At 36.6% G+C, this 12,377-nt stretch overlaps 1 protein-coding gene across 1 annotated transcript; it reads right to left on the reverse strand.

Annotated features, from left to right (window-relative positions):
- Positions 1-10,872: 10,872 nt before the first annotated feature.
- On the reverse strand, positions 10,873-12,302 carry LOC142349465 (uncharacterized). The gene is made up of 2 exons (XM_075401048.1): positions 12,182-12,302; positions 10,873-11,841 (listed from the first exon to the last, which is right to left on the reverse strand). The coding sequence occupies exon 2, from the start codon at positions 11,822-11,824 to the stop codon at positions 10,895-10,897; it is 930 nt and encodes a 309-aa protein (XP_075257163.1). The 5' UTR covers positions 11,825-11,841; positions 12,182-12,302; the 3' UTR covers positions 10,873-10,894.
- Between the last annotated feature and the right edge of the window lie 75 nt (positions 12,303-12,377).

A 12,377-nucleotide genomic window follows, 5' to 3' on the forward strand; every position in this document is an offset into this window, starting at 1 on the left:
TGTTCCGCAAAACAATGGCAAGTCGTCTTCCAGATTGCTAACAATATTTGGACGAGAAACGACCAGAATTTTGCCATTGGCTACAATGGCATTAATCAAATCTCTTGTCAGACGTATTCAGTCCCGTTCGAGAAAGAAGCATTCTTGAACTATACATTAACAAATGGCTTGCACTAAATCTGCTCGAAAGGGTATCAACTGCCATTCTGCTTTATTTTCCAATTGGTGTTCAAAGGTCTCCAAATCCAAACAATTGGATGCATACGGAGTTTCACCAAAACCAGCGGCCTTCTCAGAACCTGCAAATTAGTGTCATGCAAAAGTCGATAATTTTTCGATTTTTGTAATGCTGCATAGCTCGAGATAAATGCGCGTAAGAAGACAAATGTAATATTTTCCTTGATTTTTATATTCAATACTGTTATATGGACATAATATATTCGTGAAATAATTAGTGCAATGTTCAATGTCAGACATATTTGATGTTGCTGTTCAATTTAGTTCTTTTTGTTTCCACCTAGAGAGGTGATTCATCTCTGCACCATAGAAGACAACTAAAGAGCGTTAAAATAGTTTATCATTGCAATAAACAAATTTTTGTTCAATAACTTCCGTTTGACTAAATTTTTATTTCACTGTTATTTCACATTTTAAAATTTAATTCAGATTTTTGTTCTCTTGATAAAGCTCATAAATTTCAGAAGGCTGATCAATTCTGTCAATTGCTCATCGTTTTGACAACTGAGTTAGATAGAAGTAACTCAAACTCGCGCCACATAACAGCCAAAGTAATTCATAAAACTTGCAAAAACTTTAGCAAATCAATTTTGATGCAATATCCAGCTAAAATTTGCAAAGTAAAAATGTACCTCGAAAATTCAAAGTACGCTCTAAGAGATCATCACATGGCACAGTCAGCAAAGGATTACCAAAAAAGGATTACCAAAAGGATTACCAGAGATAGCCAGCGATCCCCCTATTGCTGTCGCAATCAACCTCAGAAAACGACCTGGTTATACATTCTGCCGCCTTTTATTCTTGATGTCCGTTTAGGTCTTTTCGGTTTTTGCCCTAAAAAGTCTCTAGTGCTCAGATTTAACATTCCACCATAACTTTAGCGGTACAAATAGATTCCTTCCATCCTAATCATATTCGAATATATTTTTGCCTTAATAAAAAATAACTGTTTGCGTCAAAAATTGTAGGGCTTTTTCCATTTGCTGTTGTTTCATCACAGGCGTCAAATAGACAAAGTAATCTGTAAAATAAAAAAGCGAATAAAAATTAGAAAATTGATATATAACAGATTAAGGGGAAATCGATTGAATTAAGTAGATTATTATAGTGAGTAAAACCATTGAGGGCCACGTTAAAGAATTGAGGGAGTATAAATGAGGGGAAAATTTTATATATTAAGACTCCAAAATTTGACACTATGTTTATAACGATTAGATTTATTTCCCTAGATGTTTGCTCAATCCAGCCAGGAAATCCCGCTCAATATAACAAAAAAGGGTGTGCGTTGTTCCGCCTTCAGTTTATATTGAATTTGTAGTGTTGGTGGTGTTGTGGCCGGACGCCAGAGAGGCAAACTAATCAGCTTGCTTCACTGACACCAGTGTTGGTGGTTTTTCAAAAAGACCCTTGAGTTATAGTAACTTTTGCACGACATGCCTGGGCTACCCTTTGCCCACTGTTGTTCCGTGTCAACAGTTGAAACTTTCGTGAGATTTGCTTCACAAATCTTATTTTGCTACCGCGAAAAAGTCATCCATTTCCTGACCATTGAATTACATCTCTATAATCAACATTATGACTTGGTGTCTCTTAAAGTCACGGTTCTTAGCACGTGCTTCTCCTGGTAAACTCGGCCCCCATTTTTGGGCAACAAAATCAGAAAGTTTGTAGTCGATCTGTTGCTGTTGAAGTCTGTTTGAAGTCGTTCTTCGTTGTCTCGTCGTGTTCTCTTTTGCTCGGTTGTTGCTATTGACGCAGCCGAAATTGATGTTCTTGCTTCAGCTGCTGATGAATCCGCTGGAAATGTTGTATTGAGTTGTGTCCTCAATAAATCGCTGATCTTGAATTTATGGACTAGTCCATATCTACAAGTATGTCTGACCTGACTTTGATTATGTCTGTTGTTGAATAATGGTTTGACTGCTGTTTGAAAAATGCTGCTGCCTCTGCTGAAGTAATTCTTGATGAAGTGTTTGTTGTTGTCGTGAAATTTCTGTTGATGTCTTCCGTCGGTATTGTCTGTAGATTGTTGCTGTGTACTGGTTGTTAACGTACTGCTTGTAATCTTAGGATTGTATCCTGGAAAGTTGAATTGCATTTGTGTTGATTGCGTTTGACTATGTACGTATGTAGTTGTTCTGAATTGACTTTCTTATCGGGTGATTGGCAAATGTCAAATACTGTACAATTTCTGGAAATGTTTTGGTTGCTTGCCAGCTCGTTGAAAGATGCTGGCTGACAGACTAATGCTCCCCGTGTTTCCTACCTTACCTAAACCTACCTCTACTTTGTACCTAGTGCCTACCTTTTACCCGTTTTTCTCAAGTTAGAGTTCGTCTGAATACCAAATATTTGTAATATTTTTTAGCTCTGGTGTTTGGTTTTACCTAAGGTGCACAGTGTCATCTACCTATTCAAAACATTGGTATCTTGTTGGTTCCCATCTCTGCTGTTTTGCAACAAGCTAATTAATTGTGCATTTGAATTCCAAAACCTACCTATTATCTATCCAGAATTTGTCTTCCTGTTAAACCTACCTACCCAAAATTTTCCCATTTGAAAATATTTCTCTAATGAAAAATAAGTTTTGCTAACTGGAGTATCCCTGTGAGTTACTTATTGAAAACCATAATTCTACTTGAATGATAACTAAAAGTCACTTTGATTTGCTCACTCATTGAAGTGAACTTTAAAATTTTCAATTTTCACTTTGCCCTAAGCCCAAAACTGATATCAAGTTAGTTTTTCAGCTTGTTAATAAATTATTGTTCCCAATTTACTATTGATAACCTTCAAGTTGATTTTTCGTTGATCAAACTAAGTTTAGAAGCTGGTTTAACATAATCCAGTTTTGACGTGCTAACCAGGCAAGACCTTACCATATTATCGTTACGTTTATTTAACTTCTGTAGGTCTGTTGTTTTCTAGTATCCATATCATGCCCCCTACTTCTATCCCGTCTACTGTTGAATGCAGTTTTTGACGTTGTCTGAATGTTGGAGATATTCCTTTAGAAGGCGTGTCCAGAATTCGTTCATGATACTGTTGACATTGTTCCATTGTTTTCCTGTTCCTCTGTCATTACTGCTAATTTTAGTATCTGTGGGCAGTCCTGTTGTCATCCCTGTCAAAATATGTCTTGGTGTCAGGCTTTCAACATTGCGTATGTCCTTGTTGACTGATGTTAGAGGTCTGCTGTTCAGTAGAACTTCGACTTGGCAAATAAGGGTTGAAAAACCCTCTTCTTGGAGTTTCTTAGAACCGGCAATGTTGAAGAACAAGCGTCTGGTCATCTCAATGAGGCGTTTCCATGTTCCACCAAAATGTGTTCCTCCTGACTGAATAAATTTCCATGCAATCTTTTTCGACTCCGCATATTTCTGTAGCTCTGTAGTTGTGAAGCTGTTTTCCTCGAAGGTCTTTGCTGTACTGGTGAAATATAAAGCGTTGTCACTGTTAATTCTTTCCGGTAGCTTAAGAATCGTCGGAATACCATTATGCATGATTCCTTTTGCAAGTTCTTGGTCACTTCGATATGAAAAGCTGGTATCGTCAGACAGGTGAATAGGCAACAGTAAGCTTTCATGGCAGTGTTGATCTGGCTGTAGATTTCAAAAGGCCCAAAAACGTCTACTCCGGTCTCCTTGAAGGCTACAGGTTTGACTGAGAATCGGCAATTCAGAAGATCTGACATCTGAGGCTGTCTGTTGAGTTGTCTCTGTCGTCTGCATTTGTGGCATCTGTTTGAGTTATTCTTCATTACTGTTTTGCATTATAAAAAACCAATAATTCAACTGAATGCTGTGTGTTTGCTGTTCAACTCCAACATTACCATTGATGTTGTGTTGAAATTACAGAAAAATTTGAATAATCTTGTTCCTACAATCCTAGATTATTGGCTTCTTTGTTGCTGTTGAGACTGGTACGTTGGCCAGTCTGCTGTTTGAGCGAATAATTCCATCTTCGTCTATTGAAGTTGTCAATTAAATCAACCAACCTTTTTTGAATTGGCTTGTAGCGTGTTACTCAATAGCATACTCATTGAACGATTGTTGCTAAGATAGACGGAAAAAAAGTTCTCGGCATCTATGATCTGTTGGTCACGTGTTCTCGTTTTGTTTTGTGGGTTTATCAGTTTGATGCCAACGGCTCTGAGTTTCAACCACTGGCTAAACCTGTTGGCATCAAAGAGACGCTTGTCAATTGCTGTCGTCCGTGTTTCCTGTAATTTACTTTCTGCGCTATTCATGAAAAAAATTTTATGTTGTTGTTTGTCTGTTTTCCAATTGTGTCTAGAAGATAGAAATAACTGTGGTCTCTGTAATCAAAGAGATTTTGCTGTCATCTCTATTGCTGTATGTCCCCTCGTTCCTTCATCTGCTGGGTTGTCCTTGGTGTTGACGTAGTTCCACTGATTGGTGATGGTGAGATCCCTGATTTCGGCAATTCGGTTTCCGATGTACATCTTGTGTTTCAATCTGAAGTTCTTTATCCAACTGAGAACGGTCGTGCTGTCACTCTATAGTGAGACTCTGTCAAATTTGAAATCAATTTCATTCTCGGTTGTTTTCTTCAATCTTGCTGCATAAAATGCTGCCTGCAGTTCTAGTCTGAGAATTCTTGTTTGACCTAAGGTTGACACTCTTGTTTTTCCCATGAGAAAACGAGTTGTGGTTTCTTGCTTTCTGGTTGTCTTGATGTATGCTATTGCTGCTGTTGTTCCAATGATGCGTCGCAGAATAGAGTAAGTTCCATTGTGTCCCCTAGTCCTGTACCACCTACCAACCTGTTTACCCCTACCCTACCTTACAGTTCCGTTTCCTGTACCCAATTTTTGATGGCTTTTCTGTTGTCTCCACTATTGGTTTTTTCCCATTCGCGTCCATGTTTCCAGTTTCCATAGTTCTTGCAGTAGAATCTTGGCTCGGAAGAAGGAAAAGAGATGTGATTCCCAATGGATCGTAAAAACTTGCGCTGTGTCCATGTTTTCCTCTCCCAGTTCTTTCTGTCTTTCGATTTGAACACTATTTTTTGTTCGTCCAAGCTCCAGCGAACTCCAAGCACTCTCTGATGAAAACTTTTACTGAAGAGCTCATCGACTGGTTTGCATAGATCGTCTTCCATCTGCTGACAAAACTCACAGCTTTTGCTGCACAATTTGTCAGATTGAATTTAACTTTTTTTAAGAGTATCCTTGCCAACCTTGGTGGTAGTGAAAGCTGTGATGGCGTCCCTGAAAGATGCAACCATGTCATTCATGTAAAATGTTCGCTGAATGGTCTCCAGAGAATTTGGATGATCTTCGATGTCGTCTTTGGCCGTCAGTTGCAAAACGAAATTTGCAGAGGCTGGTGAGTCCCTGGCTCCGAAGATGTGCCTCTGGTATTCGTACATCTCTAATTCTGCGCTGTTTGGTTGTCTCCACAGGAATCGCAGAAAACGTCGGTCTTGTTGTCGTACTTCAATGCATAAACGTCGCTTCGATGTCTCCCTGGATGGCAATGCGTCCCTGTCAGAATCGTAGCAAAATTCCAAGCATATTCCCGAGGAGATCAGGTCCCACTAAGAGTTTGTCATTGCGGCTTGTTCCGCTTTGTCATTATCTTAATTGGTTTGTTTGGGCTGACAATACCATAGTGTAGTATATACCAACCTATATCGTTCTGCTGATGGAAAGGTACTTTTGCAATGTAGCCCTTTTCTAGTTCTGCATGAAAACCTTTATTGTATTTCTTGTACTGTTCAGGTTTCTGCTCGATGATTGGATACCAAACAGTCTCTGCGAAATTTCTTCGTTGAGGTCATTGTCTTGTTCAAGGCAATTGCTGCAAAAAAAGCAGTATGATGCATTGAATATTGTGTTTTTCTATCATCCAGTACAGCATGAGGTCAAGAAATAGTCCAACCAAGTTTGCAAAGACTTGCAATTGGTGTTGACGATGGTCTACTCCTGTTCTACTCTGATTAGTGAGATCAGGTTAACGTTGTCTTGTCCAATCAATACCGTCATTGAAATGGCATATGGAATTCGCTAAGGTGGTCATACTTTCTGGCATTTTCTTCCGGTTGCTCCCTCAGCTTAAGCAAATTGATGTTTCCCACAACGTATAACTGTTTCAGGTTGTAGCGTTCGTCGTCTTCCAAATTTGAAATTTCGCTTGACGTTGTGCAACAAGTTTTTAAGTCTGTTCTGTTTGCTCCTTCCAAGAAAAGTTGTTGACGTGTTTCTTTCTGAAGACGTAGTTCTTCAGCTGTCTTCCAGAGAAGTATTGTCAAGCTGCTTCCTGGGTCAATGAAAGCGTAGAGGTCAGTGTTCGTCCGTATCTACTGTTGGCACTGTGTAGCATTGTGTTGTGTTGTTGTCCTCATCCTTGCTCTCTGCAACTAGAGTTTGAAGGACAATTATTGGCTCGATGATTGGATACCAAACAGTCTCTGCAAAGGTTTAACTGATAAACCGTTTGAAGTCTTTCATCTGCTGTCTTTCCTTTAAGCGTTGGGAAATGGAATAACTGGTGGCTACCGTCGTTGAAGACACAAGACAGAGGCTGGTTGTTGCTGTGGCTACCTCTTGTTGCGTGAAACATTTATGTTGTGCTCCGCTGGCTGTACTGCTTGCTTTAACATCAATCTGAATAACTTGAGCTAATTTTCAATTTTTGGCGTTGTTGCAAATCTAGGTTCTGGATTTTTCAGGTCACTGACAAAACTGACTAATTGAAATAATATTTCAATTTGGTTGTATTTATTCGGAAATGAGACCGCACAATTTTGGTTGAGGTAATCATAAACATTTTCTTTGCTTCGCTGTTTATCTGGGCTTCGAATTTGATGGGTATCGCGTTGATGTTTATATTGAAATTTTTCAGTTTTTTTTGTTCGAGCAGATCAAAACCAACTTTACCAGTAGATCTTTCGACTCGAGCGATCGGAAATGAGACCGTTTTAGTCATTCATAGGGTTCATTACGACTCAAATTGGCCCTACTCAAAACGAATACTCTACACCAGTACAGATCTCAATAGAGGACAAAACTGGAATTACTGTTTGCTCAGATCCGAGTCAAAGTGGGCTGCCTCAAATATTTTTGATATTTAAGATATCTTTGTCCGACACCAAAAATTCAAACTTAGGGGACATAATAAGAAGCAATTCATGTTTTAAGATTTTCAATATTTTAAAACTTTATCTGATTCTATCACACAAGTGATAAAAAGATGAAGTCAAAAAAGAATAGTACCAGAAAACTAAGATTAAAACAAACACGTAGAAAACTGAAACTCCAATGAAAATTTCGATAACTAGCTGTGTTCTATTTAATTACACACTTTAGCTAAACTGATAAATTATGAAATCAAACATAAAATAAATTTGACCAAAATCTCAAACTGTAGAGGTCGGATTTTTTGTTATCAACGTGGAATAGAAGTTCGATTGATATATATATATATATATATATATATATATATATATCCATGTCATCAACGTGGAATAGAAGTTCGATTGATATCAACAGAAGGATGTATATATATATATATATATATATATATATATATATATATGTAGATACTTTCAGAAACTCCAAGAGCTCCTAAAATTGATTTGAGAAAATACATTGAAAACTGATTATTAATACTAACTAAAAATCAACAGCGCGATGATTATAAAAATATTAAAAACAAGAGATCGAAGTTAGAAAATATAGAGCAGCTCTCCAGTAGTTTTCAACATAAAATTGCAAAAAAAGAATTGATAAAAAAAGTCGGTGTCTCAGATGAATCACGGTGGGGTGAATCAAAGTGGAAATCATTCATAATTTCGAATTAATATGCTCGATAAAAACGTACGCTTGCTGCAAAAAAAGGAAGTAGACGGCAGATAAATCAATATGAGCAATCGCTCCAATTATATTCTCAAACATTCAGCTTCAAAAGATAAAACTTGGCTATAGTGGGATATTTTTGAAAAAAGAATTAGCAGGTGAAGAAACAAGATACCTGAAGAATATGAGTTAATGCTTTACTTTTCAAAAATGCGTAATTCTAGGACTTTTTTTGGTTATTCTACACTCTGTTTTGCAATCCTATTGCTCGACTGTGATCTGCATCATGTCAAATGATATAGATCCAAATAAGAGACATTAACAAATCAGAATTCAGGCTGCACAAAATTTATTGCAAGAAAATTAAGTTCAGTCCTGATAATTCGTTCGGTTGTGAGAGATTCATATTAAATCTCAAAAGACGCTGCAAGATGACCGTGGCCTGCGAAGCATGGCCAAGTGCGTTGATTTCATGTATAAACCAGTTCGATAATTTCGCGTCCTAATTTTGTTTCCTTAAATGAACTATCTTTACAGTTAACTCTTCTAAGATTCCTTGTTTTGACTTTTTCAGCTAATTTTTTCATCGGCTAATATTCCGGATACCTCCCAAATATTTAAATAGGTAGCAATTTTGATGTTACGCTATCAGTAGGTACATAAAATCCACAAAACTTGTAACTAAAACCCACGAGGTTTGTAATTAAATTCAACCTTCTATACATTTAATTGCGCTTAATTTTATTATGAGTAAAGCACATAAGCAAACCAATGAAAATGAACCAAAGGTTGTATGATAATTTACCCATTTCCATTTTACCCAATGCCAACTTATTCAATGCTCTTTGATCTTCTGGTTCCATTATTCGATGTTCGTTTGTGATAGTTTCATATCAAGTCCAACGGCCAATTTAATTATATAGCCATTTTTAATCTCATGTACGGTTACGATAGCTTCATATCAAACGCTGTTCGGGTTATTTTTAGATGACTCATTTTTACCTGGCACAGTTGCAAAAAAATGTCCAGAAGCTCACCGAATTTCTCAACTTTCGGCTGTTTATACAAGACGACTCGTTCTCTCGATGATGTTCTCTCGAAAAGTTGTCAAGATGGCGCTTCACTGCCTGCCACTGACCTTTGAAGATGGTTTATTGATACAGATTTCTACAAATAAGTTGATAAAAAGGGCTCCGGCAAAAATTGTTCCGCAAAACAATGGCAGGTCGTCTTCCAGATCGCTAACAATGTAAGTATTGGACGATAATTGATCAGACTTTAGCCATTGGCCACAATGACAACGATCAAATCTGTTGTCAGATGTAAGTAGTCTATGTCGAGTAAGAAAAACTTTTATGTACATTCACAAATTGCTCACTCTAAATCTGGAGCTCAAAAAGGGATCACTTACCATTCTGCAAGATTTTTTTTCGAATTGGTGTTCAGTGGTCTCCTAATCCAATCAAATGGGATGTATACGAAGTTTCAATTTGCACCAAAATCAGCAACCTCATCAGAATCTGCAAATTGGTGTCATTCAAAAGTCACCATAGAAGACAACCAAAGAGTGTTAAAATAGTCTATTCATGCCATATACAAATTTTTCTTCAAAAACTTCCGTTTGATTAAATTTTGATTTAAGATTTCAAAATTTCAGTTAGATTTTTGTTCACTTGATAAAACTCATAAAAATCACTTGACTAATTAACTTTGTCAGTTGCTCATTGTTTTGAATACTGAGTTAGATAGAAGTAATTCGCGCCACGATACACAACCAAAGTAATTCAATCAATTTTTGCAAGCTTTAGAGAAGGCAATTGCGACGCAATATCCAGCTAAAATTTGCAAAGTGACGTTTGCAGCGCGAAAATTCAAAATACGCTCTAAGAGAGCATTGCATGGCACAGTCAGCGGAAGAATCCCAAAAAACTGACCTGAGTTTAATTTGGCGGATTCAGAAGTCATTAAATTCCAAACATTTCTTTAAAGACAGCTGTGTTTGAGCTTGACATCCCTCAAAATTAAATCAACGATAAATTTGGTTGTTCTTTTTCAGATCTCCTCAACAATTTTGAACTAACGGAGATAGCCAGCAATCGCCTTACTGCAGTTGCAATCAACCTCGAAAAACAATTTGGTTATACTCTCTGACGCCTTTCATTCGTTATGTCTGTTTAGGTCTTTTCTGGTTCGCCCTATAAAGTCTCTTTTGCTCAGATTTAACTTTTCACAATAACTTTAACTGTACAGTTTGATTCCTTCCATCCTAATCATATGAGAATATATACTTGCCTTAAAAAAGATAACTCTTTGCGCCAAAAATGTAGGTTTTTTCCCCTTTTCTGTTATTTCGTCACAGGCGTCTACGGGTATCAAATTGAAAAGGCGAGCTGTGAAATAAAAAAGCGACTAAAAATTAGAAAATTGCTATCTTACAGATTAAGGGGAAATCGATTGAATTAAGTAGATTATTATAGTGAGTAAAACATTGACGGCCACGTTAAAGGATTGAAATAGTATAAATGAGGGTAAACAAATTTATTCCAAACAACAAGATTCCCAAAATTTGACACCCACTACGTTTATAACGAGCAAATTTATTCCCTCAGAGCAAGTTTGCTCGATCTCGCCAGGTAATCCCGCTTAATACATTAATACATGGGTTCTTGATTACCTTCAATCACCTTAGCTTCAAATACATTACAGCTGGAAAAGTTCGTGATACCTGCTCTGGCTTGTAGAGCTGGAATCAAAATTGCTTAGATTTTCGAAATTTTTTCTTTTACCTTTTTTCTGCAGGACACCAAAAACTATAGTTTTTGATACTTTTATTATCTATTCTAATGGTTCTCCTTGTGAGATCAAGGACTCAACGCCCAAATATTTCAACAGTTGTTGGGACATTTGTATGTCTACTTTCAAAGCATAATTTCTGTTTCCGAATGCTGACTTCATTTTTTCAACCAATAAACGGTTGTCAATACAAAGCAAAATCTCAGCCAAAGTTTTTATATTTCGTTCCATTAACGCATTCGATTCTAACTGCACATCGAATATACGAAATATCTTTTGTTTCACTGTTTTCAAATTCTTGGCTGCATAATACGCAAACACTTTTTGAGTCAAATCCGAAATACGTTGTTTGCTCTGCTTTTCGTGCATAATTTGAGCAACGTCTCGTAAACTTTCGTGCTCGCATAAAATTTGTTCTTCAAGCTCGTCAAAATATTCTGATTTTTTGCTTTTGACGGTTAATTTTTCAGTCGAATGTTCTAGAAATTCTTCCAGCTGGTTCAAAATATCTCGCCAAACAAACTCGTTCAGATATGATTGGATTATTTCTAGTTCATTAGTAAGAAAGTCGAGCCAATTTGAGTGTAAAAGTTCCAAAAACTCCACAACAGCATCTTTCGAAATAATTGCAGAAAAATTTGATTGCAGATTAAGTAAGGACTCCTGGTCCAAAAGTTCAAAGTAAACCCAAGAAGAGAATTCAGAATCGTCTTTCCGTTTGGAACTTTTGAATACGCCCAAAAAACGAGGGTCAAAACGAATTCGCATAATTGAGTCGGCACCGTTCGATAATTGTGATGGAATGAACCGGTATTGACGATCGTATCGAACAGGTCGAATTGGCTTTGATTGAGTTTGTTTTAAACTGAGGCGTCTCCGAATAGATTGAGAAGCACCATTTTGAATTCCATTCAGACCACTTTCGGAAGTGGATACTATTGGGAAGTCGAGGGTAAAGGTTGATTTTTTCATTTTGATAGAAGCAGGAGCTAAAACAATCAGCGGAGTTAAAAATAATCAAATTAAGAGCCGAAAATATAATTTTTGCAGCATGGAAAACATTAAAATAAAAGCAGAATATATATATATATATATATATATATATATATATATATATATATATATATATATATATATATATATATATATATATATATATGTATGTATGTATACACACATTTATATATATATATATATATATATATATATATATACACATATATATATATATATATATATATATATATATATTTCAATTGTTTCAAGAAAGTTATTATATTATTATGAGCAGCACTGTAATTAACCAAGCTTCAGCAAAACACAACTCACTTGCTAGGTCATCGAAAAGTCTGATGGTCGTTGTCGACTGATGCCAAGCAGCAGCCCTAAAGTTTATGATATGAGAGAACCAGAGCGTGTGAAGAGGAGAGAAAAAATAAGGGTATATCAGTAAGATCGAGTTCAGATATCTTCGTTATCGACAAAAACTCTCTCTAACAGTAATCTAGAAAAAAATTACCTCGTT

The sequence above is a fragment of the Convolutriloba macropyga genome, chromosome 11 (assembly GCF_964194025.1).
Source record: "Convolutriloba macropyga chromosome 11, txConMacr16.3, whole genome shotgun sequence".
Classification (NCBI taxonomy): Eukaryota; Metazoa; Xenacoelomorpha; order Acoela; family Convolutidae; genus Convolutriloba; species Convolutriloba macropyga.